At 36.6% G+C, this 16266-nt stretch overlaps 1 protein-coding gene across 2 annotated transcripts in view; it reads left to right on the top strand.

Moving 5' to 3' along the window:
* The window catches only part of KIF13B (kinesin family member 13B), a 205586-nt gene that overhangs the window by 89518 nt on the left and 99802 nt on the right, over positions 1-16266 (top strand). For both annotated transcript variants that reach the window (XM_079772493.1, XM_079772492.1), the window contains exons 8-12: positions 1428-1562; positions 3391-3503; positions 4615-4726; positions 11432-11644; positions 13014-13124. In XM_079772493.1, coding sequence (XP_079628619.1) covers positions 1428-1562; positions 3391-3503; positions 4615-4726; positions 11432-11644; positions 13014-13124 — 684 coding nt within the window. The remainder of the gene's footprint in view (positions 1-1427; positions 1563-3390; positions 3504-4614; positions 4727-11431; positions 11645-13013; positions 13125-16266) is intronic.

Here is a 16266-nt window from a genome sequence, read left to right as displayed (position 1 = left end):
TTGTCAGATTTAATAGGTCTAAAGTGGATTTAGAATGGATCTAGAACATTGTGATTTTTTCTATTGTGGTGCCTATTTTTATATCTTTTTACAGTTAATATTTTTACTTTGAGGTATTTTATTTATAATGTTGACTTTTTCCTTAAGCATTATTTTTTAAAATTTATACAGCAAAATAGAACCTTATGGTTTTCAAAGGTTTTTATATGTGTATGTCAGGATTATGTTTGGCTACGTATAACAGAAAAAACCATAATAGAATTTAAGTTCTTTGGAATATGAATTATTATGTTTTGACCATTCTGTGTTCTCAGTATCTAAAAATGTACCTGGCACATAGTAGGTGCTTTCAATATATATTTGAGTGAGTGAATGAAAGAATGAATGGTGAAAGGGCTGGTATGGTGGCCCTAAAGATGATGTTAGGAATCCAGATTCCTGCCAGCTCTGTGGTAATGCCCTTATTTTTATAGTTCAAAGTGGCTTTAAGAACCAAGATGCAACAGCATGCCTACCCCCTTAAGCACAATTCCCAGTGACCTGTATTATACTTTATCTCTCATTCACTAAAACTTAGTCATATGGCCAGACTGAGCTTCAAGGTGTCTGGGAAATGTTCCCTTAGCTATGCAGCAATATGCTTACTGAAGATTGGGTTCCTTTACTGGAAAGAGGAGGAGACTGGATAGAAGGAGGCAGCTAGTGGACTCTTACACATATCATCTTTCTTGTTCCTAAATTAAATCCTTATAATGTAGATGATGTTATTTATAGCTCTGCATTGTTACTTATGAAACTCAAATTCAGATTGTTTAAGTAACTGTTTTAGAGCTTGTAACATTTTTTAAAATGAAGATCCCATGATCTTTCTGTATTACATCATGCTGTCTCTGTTTTAGCAGTAATGCCAACAAGTAGTGCAGAAATTCATCTCTTGAAGTTTTTATTTTTAAAAATAGGTCTGGTAAGATATCCTCTAAGGTAGTGAGGTGATGCTCTGCCTGCTTGAGGGGTTATAAATTACTTTTGCTTGTTGCTTATTCCTGTAATCTAATTTGATTTAACAGTTAACTTCTATTACTTCTGTAATTAAAGAAACTAAATTTTTTTCAAATTTCTAAATGAGATGAAGATTGGCATGGCATATTTGTCCATTTTATGAGACTCAACATATGGTGTCTAAACTTTTCTAATTCTCAGTCAAAGCGGCCACTTTATTTACACCTACAGAAAATAGTGTATTTTATTTGTTTTCATGGGCAGTATTGGCTATTGTATTCTGTGAGGTTTAATTTTCATTGAAAAACAAAGTGTAAATGTCAACTATGGCTGAATAAGTAGTGAAACTTTTCATGTATTTCCTAGCAGAGTTTTAATATATATTAGATGGATAATGAAATGTATGTCTGTGACTTGTTTTCACTTAGGATATTGAGTCTTTGATGTCTGAGGGTAATAAATCTCGTACAGTTGCTGCAACCAACATGAATGAGGAGAGTAGCCGATCCCATGCGGTCTTCAAAATCACCCTCACACATACTTTGTACGATGTGAAGTCTGGGGTAGGTGTTCAGATATATGACCTCCCCCGCTTTTTTTTTTTAATTTGTGAAGTGGATCATGGTTTATCTTATTCCCTTTAGGTGTTAGATGACTCAAAGTCCTAAACAAACATGTGTATCAGGACAAGAAATAAAAAGCTACTCTCGGTAAACAGAAAGAGATTTAAAGGAGGGATTTGGGGGCTTGCAAAGTTGTTGGAACATCTGAGGAGGAGTGGGTTCTAGACTGAATCTCTAGGAGAAACTTCCAGAACAACACAAAGCTTATTGACCAGTATGCTGCCCCTGAGGCCACCACTATGCTGTGGCTATGAGTTCCAGGCATACCCCATAGCTGTGATCCAGGACAATATACTACCACGATCCTGCATGCCAGTAAAAAAAACCCAAAACAAACAAAAAAACACAAAAAGGGGCAGAGGATGGCCTTTGCTTTACTTCTGTTTTCCAAATCTTAAGCAAGTGTATCTGACAGAACCCAAGTCAGCCCATAACCCTGGCCTGCGAGGGAGACTGAGAAATGTAAGTTTTAGTTCTCCACCATCTCCAGCTAAAGAAGGCGGAGCAGAAGTTATACAAGCAGATGGTCCAAAGTCTTTGCCACAGCATTTTTTCCCCCACAGCATTTTTTTGAGCATTGAACTATGATGGCTAATGATATAAGCTAATGTTAATACTCTAACTGATTCAATGGAGATACTTTTGAAATATTACCTTCTGCTAAGCAGCTAAGTATTAGAAGAAATAAATTGCACTGAGGAAACTGTACTATAAGTTGCTAGATTTTTAGAATGATATTTTTGAGTATTTGGTTTTGAAACTTGGAAGAGTTAACAGAGCCAGAGACACATATGCTTCTTCTACACACTGAAACGTCTCTGTTGACTTACACATTTGTGTTTTCCTCTTTTTAATATGAATTTTTGCATATTTTATTATGATGCCCACCCCCAGCAAATCGATTTCAAATACCAGAAGCTAAAATAATTACCCTGGCAAAGCACTGTATTTTGGCAGGATTTTTGTTTGCTGAAAGCTTATTTTTCTTCTATTGCCATCACAGCAAGATTAGTGTAACAACAAAAAGTTCTTTGTTTCCTATTTCCTTTTCAGCATAAAACAAAAAACATACTGAAGACTTTTTTTTTTTTAACCAGAAGTACTTTTGATATGGAAAGCTGAATATCCTTTTGTAGCAACATGTTTATTTATGGAAATAAATCTGAATGTATATTTTAAAGGAAAGTTTTTAAAAAACGATCCAGTCTATAGAATTTGGCATTGATTTCCCACATTTTTTGTATTGCTGCTGAAAATAAAATGTTAATGTATGATTTAATATAAAACATTTTTATATTAAAATTTTCATTTTTCAATTACAGTTTACATTCAATGTTACTTTGTATTAGTTTCAGGTGTACAGCATAATGGTTAGATAGTCATACACTTACAAAGTGTTCCCCTGATATTTTCAGTGCCCACCTGGAACCACGTGTATTTATTACAATACTAGTGACTATATTCCCTATGCTGTGCTTTATATCCTCATGTGTTTTGTAACTACCAGTCTGTACTTCTCAGTCCCTTCACCTTTTTTAACCCTTCCCTCTGACAACCACCAGTCTGTTCTCTGTATCCAGAGTTTTGTATAATTTTGTGTTTACAAGATTGTACAGTTTTCTCACAGTGGTTTATAGCAACACAAACTAATTTTGAAAAAACAGTAACTCTTTAATAAAGGATTTCTATAATAAACTCATTCTGTAAAGATGGTATCACCTTTTGTATTCCTTAACTGTGTATTAGTATTTGTCAATTTACTTTCTAGACATCTGGAGAGAAAGTGGGCAAACTGAGCTTGGTGGATTTAGCTGGCAGTGAGCGGGCAACAAAAACTGGAGCTGCTGGTGACAGGTTGAAGGAGGGGAGCAACATTAACAAGTAAGTTTTTCAGGAGCGTACTTTATTGCTTCGTTGATTTAATAGCCAAATAGGTGAACTTCTCTGGTTATTAAAATAATAAGATTCTGGGCCGATTAAGGCTATAATGGTTTTAAAATTTTTTCAGATGTATGTTGTTTTATGAGCTTGAACCTATTTTATGTTTTGGGCAGATGTCTGATGGGACTGAGGAGTACAGCCTCAGTTGATCAGAGGTTTCTCAGGAGTGGCCTTTTGAGATTTGGGGCTTGGCAATTCTTTGTCCCTAACAGTGGTCCTGTGTATTCTAGAATGTTTAGCGGCACCTCTGGCCTCTACCCACTAGGTGACGGTAGTATCTGCCACCTCTCTCCGCCCACCCTAAGTTGTGACAACCCAAATTATCTCCACACATTGCCAGCTGCTCCCTGTGGGGGTACAGTCAGCCCCAGTTGAGAACTGCTGGTCTAAGCTATAGAACAGAACAAAGGTAATCGGTCTGTCAGAGTCCAGCTGCTGACCTTGACCTGGGTGTCACTGTCTGAACAAACAGCAGCATGTATACTGGCCACATCTGGCTTTCCCTCTTATGACTGCTGTGGTGCTTATTTATTCCTAGAGGTTAGGGCTTTATGAAGTAATGTTTTGTTCACCAATTCTTTCATATGGCTATATTTTCTTCCTCGGGCTAAAATGTTAGCTCCCGTGGGCAGGAATTTTTCTATCTTTGTAGCTCCCAGAAGGACACATAATGAGATAACCAGTCATCAGTAACCAGCTGGAGATCATAGAACACCATCATGCAGATTCTGTTATTATCCAATGTAGCTTCCTTTCTTAAAGTTATGTGGTGTTCATGTCATTATCTTGACCCAAATGTTTACAGCTCACATCTTTATTTATAAAAATGAAAAAAAAAATGGCCAAGCTAAGCAATTTTACTGCTTACAGTAGTATTAGAGGGATATCAGCTTTTAGAGTTTATGTATTTTTAAACAGAGCAGCAAAATGCTGACCACAGTACTGTTTTCTTGCAGGTTCAAAGGCATCTTGACGTTCAATCTTTGTGTTGAAACGTGATACTTGATATACTCTGTTTTTTACGATTATTATGGTTTGTTGCACCATGCAGGTCCCTCACAACCCTTGGTCTGGTTATCTCAGCCCTAGCAGATCAGAGTGCTGGCAAAACCAAGAATAAATTTGTTCCATATCGTGACTCGGTTCTCACTTGGCTGCTCAAAGTAAGTTTTTGTTTCCTTCCTGGTCTACTCTTGGTGGTCGATAGCAGGAAGAATAGCGAGTAGAATATTAGTCCTTTCCAATGATCATTTCCTCCATCATTAGGCTGTTAGATGGTAACCATAATTTTAACTTATTAAGCACAGGTTTCTTCCTGATTCAGCAGAACTGGAAGCAGTGGGAGTTTGGTGCACACTGGATCCCACAGTTTCCCTGAGATTTGGGGGAATAGAAGAAGGACCTCATGCTAATCTAATAGGCAAGTGAGTCATAGGAAAGGAGTTTCCACCGTCTTACAGACCCAGCTGGACCACTGTTTTTCTTACAGACGCCCTTTATTTGACATTTTTGTACCTTCCATTTCGGTTTAACTTCAAGACTACTCATGACCATTTTAATTTGCTTTCAGCTTCTTAAAGTGTTGTTTAAGAATATAGAGCAGGTCACATAATCATTCACTGACTGACTCAACGTCAATGAGAGAAATGTAAATGAGAAAGAAATAAAACACCTGTGTGAAGTGCCGTGGAGAACATAAGGGAGTGCGAGGCACTGCTTGCCTTCTCATTGCTCAGAGTTTGGTAAGGGAGATATGATCTGTACATAAAATATTATAACATGAGTCAGTGATTCCATGAGAGATAATAATGACCTGTAATAGGAGTTTGGGGGAAAGAGAGACTATTTCCAGGTTTCCTCTGGTCTTCCAGGGTCCCGTTAATTTTGATGAACTGAATATTGGCCTGGGAGTTAGAGGATATAAAATCTAGTGACAGTTTAACTCTTTATAGAGTGGCCAACCTGCAACACTATTTTCCTACAACCCCTTTTTTCCTTTTTTTTTTTTTAAAAAATGGAGTAATAATTTTATGAACCCTGTTTAGTCTTGTGATAGCTTATTTTCTCCTTGATCAAGATTTATGTATTGAACACCCATTACTCACTGTGACAGGGTTTGAGAATATAAAGATGAGTTAAACATAAGTCCCACAATTTTGACTTAGTCCATGACATGTTTAGAGAACTGTGTTTGTAAAAGGAGTAGGATTTTCTTCTAGTTTCTACACCCTCTTAAAGGGTTCCTAGTATTCAAGTTTACTTTTTAGAACTCTGCACACCGTTTGAACATGCTTTATTAAGTGTAATTTGCCACAGTAGAAAATCAGGTACGTTACTTCCTTTGGCCAAAGTGAAGTAACATTGAAATTTAAAACAAAAGAATAAACAAACAAAACTTTTTAAAAATAACTCTACATTTTATTTTTCAATTACAGTCACTATTATTTTGTATTGGTTTCAGGTGTACAGCATAGTAGTTAGACAATCATATACTTTACAAAGTTTTCCTCCTGATATAAATATCAGGAGGAAAACTTTGTAAAGTATATGATTGTCTAACTACTATGATTGTCTAACTACTACATTTTGTATTAAGATGATTTGGGCTTCTGTGGGTAACCTTATAAATATGGTTCTCAACATCAAGTAACTTCTGGTAACAAATGCTCCAATAATGATGTAAAGTATATGATTGTCTAACTACTATGCTGTACACCTGAAACCAATGGTACCCACCTGGCACCATACATATTTATTGCAATGTTATTGGCTATATTCCCTATGCTGTACTTTACATCCCCATGACTATTTTCTTTTTTTTAAAATATATTTTTATTGATTTCAGAGAGGAAAGGAGAGGGAGGAGATAGAAACATTAATGATGAGAGAGAATCATTGATCCGCTGCCTTCTGCACACCCCTTACTAGGGATCGAGCCCACAACCCCGGCATGTGCCCTTGACTGGAATCAAACCCGGGACCCTTCAGTCCGCAGGCCGACGTTCTATCCACTGAGCCAAACCGGCTAGGGTCCCATGACTATTTTCTAACTACCCATTTGTACTTCTTAATTCTTCATCTCTTTCACCCAGTCCCCTACCCCCCTACCCCTCTGGCAATCACCAGTTTATTCTCTGTGTCTATGAATCTGTCTCAATTTTGAACAAACAAAATTTATTAATTAAAAACTATTTCTAAATAACTCTTGAATTAAAGGGATATTACAAAACATTTCACTACTAAGGAAATAATTGTACTCGTCTTCATAAGTTAATAATTAACCTTAAAACATCATTTGTTTAATTTCCAGAAGAAATCTCAATAAGATACTTACTTCTTCCTCAAAGTTTCCACAAAAACATTTCCTAATCATTCATGGTTATTCCCTGCATGTGCCTGATTTAAAAGACAGAATAGTCATTGTCCTATTGTTTCAGTGTTGCTACTTCAGTTCACTTAAATAAACAATAGGAAATACCTTTTGTTAGTTGATATAGTTAAAATGGCCTAAGTAATTAATGGCCATTCCATAGGCTGAAGGGCAGGAGAACTTAGTAGAATCAGGTACCATGCTAAGTGCTTCATGTACATTATCTCAGTTACCCCTGGAAGGTAAATGGCGGTGTTCCTGTTTTACAGATGAGGCAATGGAGACAGAAACAGGTTGGAATGGAGGGCTTCACCACCCATCTTCTCTGTGTAGGCAAAAGGTTATCAAAGGTTACTTTTGATTAGGAGGAGAAGCACTTGACTGTTGCCAGTGTTGATAGAAACTATTGGAAATACTTGAACTTGAGGAACAAAACAAAACCCTTTCTTTAAAAATTCACTTTATATTCTGTTTAGTAAAATTAGGTTAAAATTGTAACTTCTATGTATAAATTCTCAAGCTTAAAAAATGAATACTTTTTTTTTTTAATTTTTGTCTTTTTTTTCCCCCTTAAAAACTATGTGACCTTCCTTATTCTGTTTGACTTTTGCAGCAAGATCCTAAGTAGGGGCATTTTTGCAAAACATATTTTGGGGTTTAAATAGTTTTCTCAAATGCCTCTGGGAATCCATTGAGATGCAAATCATTCTCCTTTGAAGTGGCTTTTATGTCCCTGTTAGTTTTTCCTTCTTTAATTCTTAATTAGTCTAACTTTCCCTGATCCTTTTTGACCTGGTATGATTCTGGTGTTCTCCAATGTAACTTTTATTAAAGTTATAAAAGTGCTCATCGTATATAAGACTTGCAATTTCTTCGTAAAGTTCTTTTTTTTTTTTTTGCATTGTATTTGCATTATAATTATGCTGTGCTCTTGATGTTCATAATATCTGAGAGTTGGAGAAACTCTGATACTCCTGGTCAGGCAAAGATGTGAGTGCTCTTCTCTCAGGGGCCGTAGAGTGCTTACTCATTTGGTAAGTGGCCTGTGGAGAACCATTTTGTATTAAGATGATTTGGGCTTCTGTGGGTAACCTTATAAATATGGTTCTCAACATCAAGTAACTTCTGGTAACAAATGCTCCAATAATGATTATCTTTCGAATTCATCCACTTTTCCCCATTCTTATTGCCACTTACATAATGGAGACTTCATCTCTTGCTTGCATGATTGAAACCTCTCCCTTAAGCTTTCTTAGTCCATTTTGTTCTTTACAGTTAGGTTGCATTTTCTTTCTATATTAATACTCTTCTTAAACTTAAATCTCTTTAATAACTCTCCAGAAGCCCTTACAATAAAGTCTAAATTCTTTAATGACTTGTGACTTACTAGGCCCTTTATAATCTGTCCACTCCCTACTTCTCATTGTTCATCTTTTGCTCTTGATATTATCAATTCTAGTTAAGTGACTTCTAGGACTTTGCTCTGACTCTGGAACATTCTTCCTCCTCTTTTCAGTCTCCTACACCGCTCTCCTTCCCCTTGGCCCCGTGATGCTTACTCATCGTAAGGTCTCAAACATCGCTTTCTTTGGGATCTTCCCTAACCTTTCAAGATTGGGCTTTCTACTCTTTCTCTGTTTTCCCAGACCATACTGTATTTATCCCTACTTTAGTTCTTTTCCTGTAGTATTTGCTCACCAGCATCGCCCTCTAGATGGTAAACTCCATGAAGAGTTGAATGAATGAATAATTTCAATTCTGCTCTGAATTAGCATTATGACCTTTGGTTAGTTGTGATTCTTTCTTGGTCTCAATTTCTCTTCTGTAAAATGAAATAATTTCATTAAATGACTTCACAGAGTTCTTTCAGCTTTAAACAATTCTGACTTCCAAAATTAAATTTCTCTCCTAGGTCCATTTAATTTGCAGTTGCTACATGCGAAACAAAGCTCAGCTGATTTGCCTAATTAAGCAATTAAAGAGTAAACAAGAAGTTTCATAATTTCTCCTTGAAAAAGTGCCAGGTCTTTTGTTGCCATTTCCTTTTTTGCTAATGGCCTGAGGCCATTTTTGAATATAAGCATATTGTTGTTGCTCATGCATAAGAGCTTTTAAAATATCAAGGATTTGTTGTTTGTCAGGTTTTCTTTTCTCAGCACAAATTGAAGCACAATGTGCATGCTTTCTCCTTTGCCACTTATTGTTACACATCCCCTTTTTCCCAGCAGTATTTGCTGTTCATGTGGGCTAACAGAATGCCGGGGTTCTTGAAGGGCAGCACCCCACCACGGTGCTGCCAATGAGCTGAATTGCCATCTGAGATGTAATTCCTGTGATCTTTATATATGGCATTGGAATTTCATTAATGTGCATGGGATTCTTCTTGACATTTTTCTGAACGTTCCAGAGCTGGGCACCAGCAATGTGAGATCAGCATCTTGAAGTGAATAGTGAAGCACACACTCATACAGGCTTCACAGAAATTGCCTTTGCTTCCTAAAGCCCAGATGACTTATTTTTCCTTCCTTTTTCATGCATCAGTGTATTTCCTAACTAGATATAATGAATGATCTTAGCTATGTTTTCTGTGTAAAACCAAATTTTCAGTAATGGACGAATAAGCAGACATACTGTCTGTGATTATATTGAACTGTTATGGACACCAGGGAATAATTTTGTTTCTGGCTCTAGAACACAATAATTTGGGAAGGTGTCAGGTCACCTTACTTACTCCTCAGGTCAAATCATATTGGACTTGAAGGCAGAATACAGTTGTATTAGAATATTGTTCAAATTACTAGTTCTGGATCTTTAGGCAGAGTATTTAACCTTCTTTGTCAGAACAAACCTCTGATTTTTCATTGGTAGAATGGGGAGACTAGTAATCCAATTCACCAATGCTGAGGATGAAATAAAGTCTATGCACAAAGATTGTATAGATCACAGATGCTCGAACACATTTTAGATACATTGATATTGGAAAAACTTTGTATCTTCTAAAGTAAGAATTTTATGTCAGTTAATGCTGCCCAAAAGTAATGTTGGCTTTTTTATGATCTAATGAATTCCTTATTATTGGCCTATTTGAGTGTTTTCTCTAATCTTGAGACTATATTCAGTGATATTCTGTTACTGAAAGAGGGTATTGAATTTATTATCTTGGGTAATTCTTCTCATCCTGGGATTGTATATTAGAGTATGAGTACTTATCTATTACTATATGACATATTACCCCTAGACCTTATCAGGTGGAAACAACAATCATCTATTATCTCACAGTTTCTATGGGTCAGGATTCCTGGTGTGGCCTAACTAAGTGGTCTGGCTGGCATCTGTCATGTGGCTGCAATCAGAGTGTCTGGGGTTGCAGTTACCACAAGGCTTAACGGGGGTCACATATGCTCACCTAAATAGTTGTTTCCAAACTCATTCCTATGGTCCCTTCAAAGGACCACCTCACCTCATGGCAGTGGTGAGAGAAAACACCCATGATAGAAGCTACAATATTCTTATAATCAGAAATGACATGCCATCACTTCTGCTGTATTCTATTTCTTAGATGCAAATAAACAAGTTCTGTCCACACTCAAGGGAAGGTGTTACTACAAGGAGGTGGAAAGCATTTTAGAGGCTGCCTGCCACGGCCATTGTATGGTGAAGTGGAGTGGGGGTGGACATGATTTCCCAAGGCTAGTTTTGTAATTCAGTTATATTTAGTTATTTTTAATATTCTCAAGTGAAAGTGGTATTTTGAATTTGTTGGAGCCTATTCAAACCCCCTCTCACTGTACTTTTCAATTTCAGTATGATGAGGGTGAGTACCTTTTGTTGGGCACCCTTGTCGCCTGGCCTGTGGAAGTGGTTGTGTAGAACATAAAGTCTATTTTAGTAGCTTTAGAAGTGGTATCAAAGGGAGTAAAATGAAATACCTTCAATGTATCTTTTGTTTAATAAGACTGTAATTGTACCTTTTTGTATAATTATCGTTTTAAAAAATGTACAAGGTGATTGATCAGCAACACTTTCTGGGCCATTATTTACGCTTCTCAGACATTCCAAGTATAAGGCCTTGGATTGTAGGTAATCATTCTTTGATCAGATAACAGTATCTCAATTGTTCTGTTCCTCTAAGGAAGATTTTGTAGGCATTTAAGAAATCATTCTTTTTTATTCTGAGTAATCGGCTGACTTACAGCATCATGTCTGTTAAAAGAGAAGAAATTGTCTTAAAATTAATTCTTATTAAACTAAAATATAGGTAGACTTTATTGTATTTCTCTGCCCATTCTCAAAAACCAAAATTCCCTTTTGCAGAAAAGTAACTTGGCAGAAAAGAAAGGTCATGGGACAGAGAGTCAGCGTACCTGTGTTTTAGTTCCGACTTGGTCCTTAAATACGTGTTTGACCTTGGGATATTATCTCACCATTTCTGACTTCCACTTCCTCATATGATGTTCTCTACCAACTTTAAAATGCTACTCAATTTCTCCTTCTCTAGGACAGTCTTGGGGGCAACAGTAAGACAGCCATGGTAGCTACTGTGAGTCCAGCAGCTGATAACTATGACGAAACCCTTTCAACTCTGCGGTATGCAGATCGCGCCAAGCACATCGTCAACCACGCTGTGGTGAATGAGGATCCTAATGCACGAATCATCCGAGATCTAAGAGAAGAAGTAGAAAAACTCCGAGAGCAGCTAACCAAAGCAGAGGTATAAGGCACAGCTGAATGATGCCTTATGGGTCTAGGAAAATCTAGTAAAGCTAAACTTGAATTTTCTTCCCCTTTAGCTGTAAGCGATGAGTAATTCACTTAGAATTTTTAAATTTCTTATAGGAGGAGAGATTAGAGATGAGTAATAAATAAAGGAAGACAGATTGTCGTAATTGCCATTTAGAGAATTTTTACAGGTGTTAAAAAGATTTAATGGGAAGAAAGAATAAAAGGAATTGAGATAATGTTTCATTCTATAGTATAGGTAGCAGACAAAAGAGAAGCTGTGTAATAGAATAAGGGAGAATAAGAAAGACACTTGAAAAATGCATATAATTAAATTTTAGTGCAGAAAATGGTGGAGAATGGGCATAAACTAATTGGAAGAAGAAACAAACAGATTTGTGTTTATCATTTGTTCACTGCTTGAAGTCAGAATGCAAATCTTAAGGAGATCTTTCATACCTTAATAATCTACTTTTGCCATGTCGTGGGTTAAACTTTTTTGTAGAAAGTATATTTTATACCAGCAGTACCCATCTGTTTAGTGGTACTCTATTTCCAGTATTCTTTGAACATTCTATAATGTGTGGTATTTATGTTCCATAACTGACTTTGAAACCTACACAATTCTCAACTACAACTGAATGCTCAGCCTTTTGTCAAAAGAGGAATAAAATATCAGAATAATGATTCCTCCTCTAGCCTTTCTGTTCCCACAATTTGCCAGCACTGTTGGACACTTTCCTGGGGTGGGACCATAGTTTTCTTCTTTGTCATAGCCTGTTTTCTGGTAGTAAATTGGTAAAATACATGGTCAAAACAATTACCTTGATCATATTTTTGCCTGTTGAATTTTATTCTGTGTTTAAGGAATAATCTTAAAGTTCATTAAGATTCTTTGAAATTTTGTGTCTGTTCTTGATATTAATAATACCATCTAGTTTGCGACACGTACAAATTTAGTCTGTGCGTACTTGGATAAATGCCTGAAGTCATCAGTAAAGACTAGAATGAATAAGTCATCAGTAAAGACTAGAATGAATCACATATGACTTTAGATGTACGGCTGATGGGGATTTAAAAAATAAGCCCTTGATAGCTTGAACTATCTCATCAAACATTGGAGGAAAAGGACAAAGTTGTCTCCCTTTCAAACCTGTCCTGATGACTGGATTTGTTTGTGGGACCCACACAGTCGGGCTGCTGTGCATCAGTAGCAGTCACTTAAGTCTCAGGTAGATCAGAGACCTCAGAGAGCCGCAGAGCTGAGAGGAGGCAGATGGTTACTTCTGGTTTCTGGATTTAGCTAACATTTTTTTAGCACATCGTACAGACATTTCATGAAATAAACATTTTGCTTATAGGCAATGAAGTCTCCAGAGCTAAAAGAACGGCTGGAAGAATCAGAGAAGCTGATCCAGGAAATGACTGTGACCTGGGAGGAGAAATTAAGAACAACAGAGGAGATTGCTCAGGTTTGTGTTCCCTCATTTAGAGAGAAACCTCACGGCAGTTTGTGCCAGGAATCTCAGAGGGCATTTCTGATTCTGTTTCAGTTTTCTTGCTTTGAGGTTGGCAAATCTAGCACCATTAATAAGAATCTAGCGCCAAGAGTTTATACTTTACAAAGTTTATTTGAAGGATAAAAAAAGACATGGTTACAATTAATTGTTCATCATGTAAGAAATAATTTTTTAGGGTCATAAAAAAGTTTTTAATAAAGAGCTACTTTGTAGCCTCTGGCTCTGAACACCCAATTCTATTAAGTGCTTTATAAACCTAAAGCAATTTGCTCAAACCACAAAATTATTAGTAGTAGATATTAGGTTGTGAGATTCTTGCTTCTATATGACAACTCAGTAAAAGTAACATGAAATTATTAAATCTGAGGTGACTCTCATTTTTAGAACACTTGATATTGAGTTGTGAAATCTTAGGGTGGAAACATTAGCATTTGGAGAAAATCCTAAAATGTCCAGCTAAGTCATAAAAGACTTATGCTGTGGCTTTCCTTTTAGATGGTTCATTCAGCCTCTGTTTTAGAAACATATATGATAATGTGGAACTCAGTACCCCTTTAATCAGTCTTTTCATGATTGGACAACTCTAATGTAGCTATTTAATAGAAATCTTTTATTCTTTTATTTCTGCTCATTGGCCTTAGTTTATTCTCCCAAAGCTAAAAGAAAAAGTATATCAATTTTATGTAGTAACTAATAATGAAATAGCCAATTGGATTCACATATGTGTTGGGGGCCTATGCTAAGCACTTTTAAGTATAGTATTTTATTTAATCCTCCCAACAACCCTGAAAGACAATTATTATTTTTTTAAAAATATATTTTTATTGATTTCAGAGAGGAAGGAAGAGGGAGAGAGAGATAGAAACATCAATGATGAGAGAGAATCATTGATCAGCTGCCTCCTGCACACCCCCCACTGGGGATTGAGCCCGCAACCCGGCATGTGCCCTTGACTGGAATCGAACCTGGGACCCTTCAGTCTGCAGGCCAACGCTCTATCCACCGAGCCAAACCAGCTAGGGCTGAAAGACAATTATTGACCAGATATTTAAAGTCACCTCTGCCTCTTTCCCTCCTTTTCTAAACTTAAAAATCTCTTCTGTTTTCAGCTGTCCCCTGGATTGGCAGGTACATAGAACTTGCCATTTATTTTGCCTCCCAGTAGATTACATCTTTAAATGTGCTGTCCAGAACCAATCTATATATATCAGAAGTTGTAGGACACTACTATTATGTAGCATGAAGTGGGATGTTTTATTTATAGTAATGCAAACTAGAATTTAAGTCCATTTAAAAACATTTTTATTATAGTCAACTTCAAAATTGGTAAGAGAAGAGTATAATAAATCCACATATACTCATCACCCAGTTTCATTAAAGATCAATATATGGCCAATCTTATTTTATCTATGTCACCACATTGGGTTATTTTAAACGCTATTCTTCAAATTACAGAGAAGACAGTATACCAAGATATAAACTTTATTTCTCATTACATATTTCACTTTTTTGTTTTTCATAAACTGTATCATTCCGATAATTGTTCAGTTGGGAACTAATTTGTGTGAGCGTCTTTGAGCTCTCCAAAAATAAAACATTGACTTTGAAGTGCTCTTGTGCTTGGATTGCTTTGCTGATACAAAAGAGGGTAGGTCTAAGTGAGATTGCTGTGCTAGCGAATTTTATCTTTAGCATCTTTCCTTACCTAGCTGTTCTCTCCCTCTTTCAGATGTCCTTTTTGGGGACTATGCCTGATTTTATCCAATACCTTATCTTTCCAAGCCCCCAGGCTTCAGTGCTGCTGAGCTTTCTTCTCCTCTCTCACTGGATCTGTTGATCATTGATCTCCTTCCAAAATTGCCTTACATCCCCTGAAATGTATCTCTGGCAGTAAATGGTCCATGGCCAGATAACTTTGAGAACATCTGGGTAAACTAAGTTAAATAGATTTCATTTTTTGAAGGACTTTCCACATGTCTGTCCCCAGTCTGGGCTCTCAGAGTCCTCTGTGCTCTGTGGCAGCTTCTCTAGTGTGCCAGCCCCACACATCTCTGCCATCGAAGCCCAGGGCAGCTGTCTGTATCCTTCTGACCCTGAAGTCATGCAGTACTCTACTGTTGTTCAATTTTTGTGTGTACAGTTTTATTATCTAATGAGTGAGTAAGATTCTCAAGAAAAAGGCCTTACTTTTTGTTTCTCAAGTGGGTGTTCAATAATATTTTTGAGTAAACAAACAGAACTCAAGTTGACTAATTTCTAAGCCCAGTGACATATCTGTGATACCAAACAATCTCTTATTTTCATTTTTTTCTATTCTTGAAATCAAAACCTGGATATGATCAGGGGTCAGCAAGTATGTTTCTTTTCATTCTTGGGATCATTCTTTAATTGCCTACCCAAATTCCTATGTAAAAGAGCCTTGCCTCAGAAAGGACTACACAAGATATGTCAGAATTGCTCTCCTCGTTTTAGGACCATGTTCTTTATTAAGGGTAATCATTTCTTAGAACTGAAAGCGGAAAACTCTAATGTCTCATGCTGCATCAATCAGAACTTCTGAAAGAACCCCATAGTGTTTTTTGTTAGAAGGGAGACTTGATTCAAAAACCCAGAAACAAAATATCCCTACTTTTATACTAGTATACTTCTAGGCAAAATGTATTGACTGGGTTGCAGTGGCCATATAAATTAGGATGGTATCCCTAGAAACAGCAAGATTCTGAAGCTGTGAGTTAATTGTACTGCATATTTATTGTGTGGCCCTAATTAAATGACTTTGCATGTTTTGTCTTTCCCCAGAATCAAAAGTCCTTGGTGGCTGTGACTCATTACTGCTTGCTATTTATAATGGCCAAAGACACCTTCCTCTGCCCCAATTCATACACCTTAATTATAGAGCATCAGCTGCAGGATTCATATGTATCTATTCACATGCATACATTCATATTTTGAGGATTCAGAGACAGTAGGCACAGAAAAAGAAAGGTTCATATCCTTATGAAAATAGCACTTGAGTGCATATGCAGGTTTTATTTTGATAATTTATAAGATCAATGTTTGAATGCTCGCTGTGTGTTATGCTTTGAGCTAGGAG

Source organism: Cnephaeus nilssonii, assembly GCF_951640355.1.
Source record: "Cnephaeus nilssonii genome assembly, chromosome: 5".
NCBI lineage: Eukaryota > Metazoa > Chordata > Mammalia > Chiroptera > Vespertilionidae > Cnephaeus > Cnephaeus nilssonii.
This window is presented reverse-complemented; position numbering and strand designations above follow the sequence as displayed.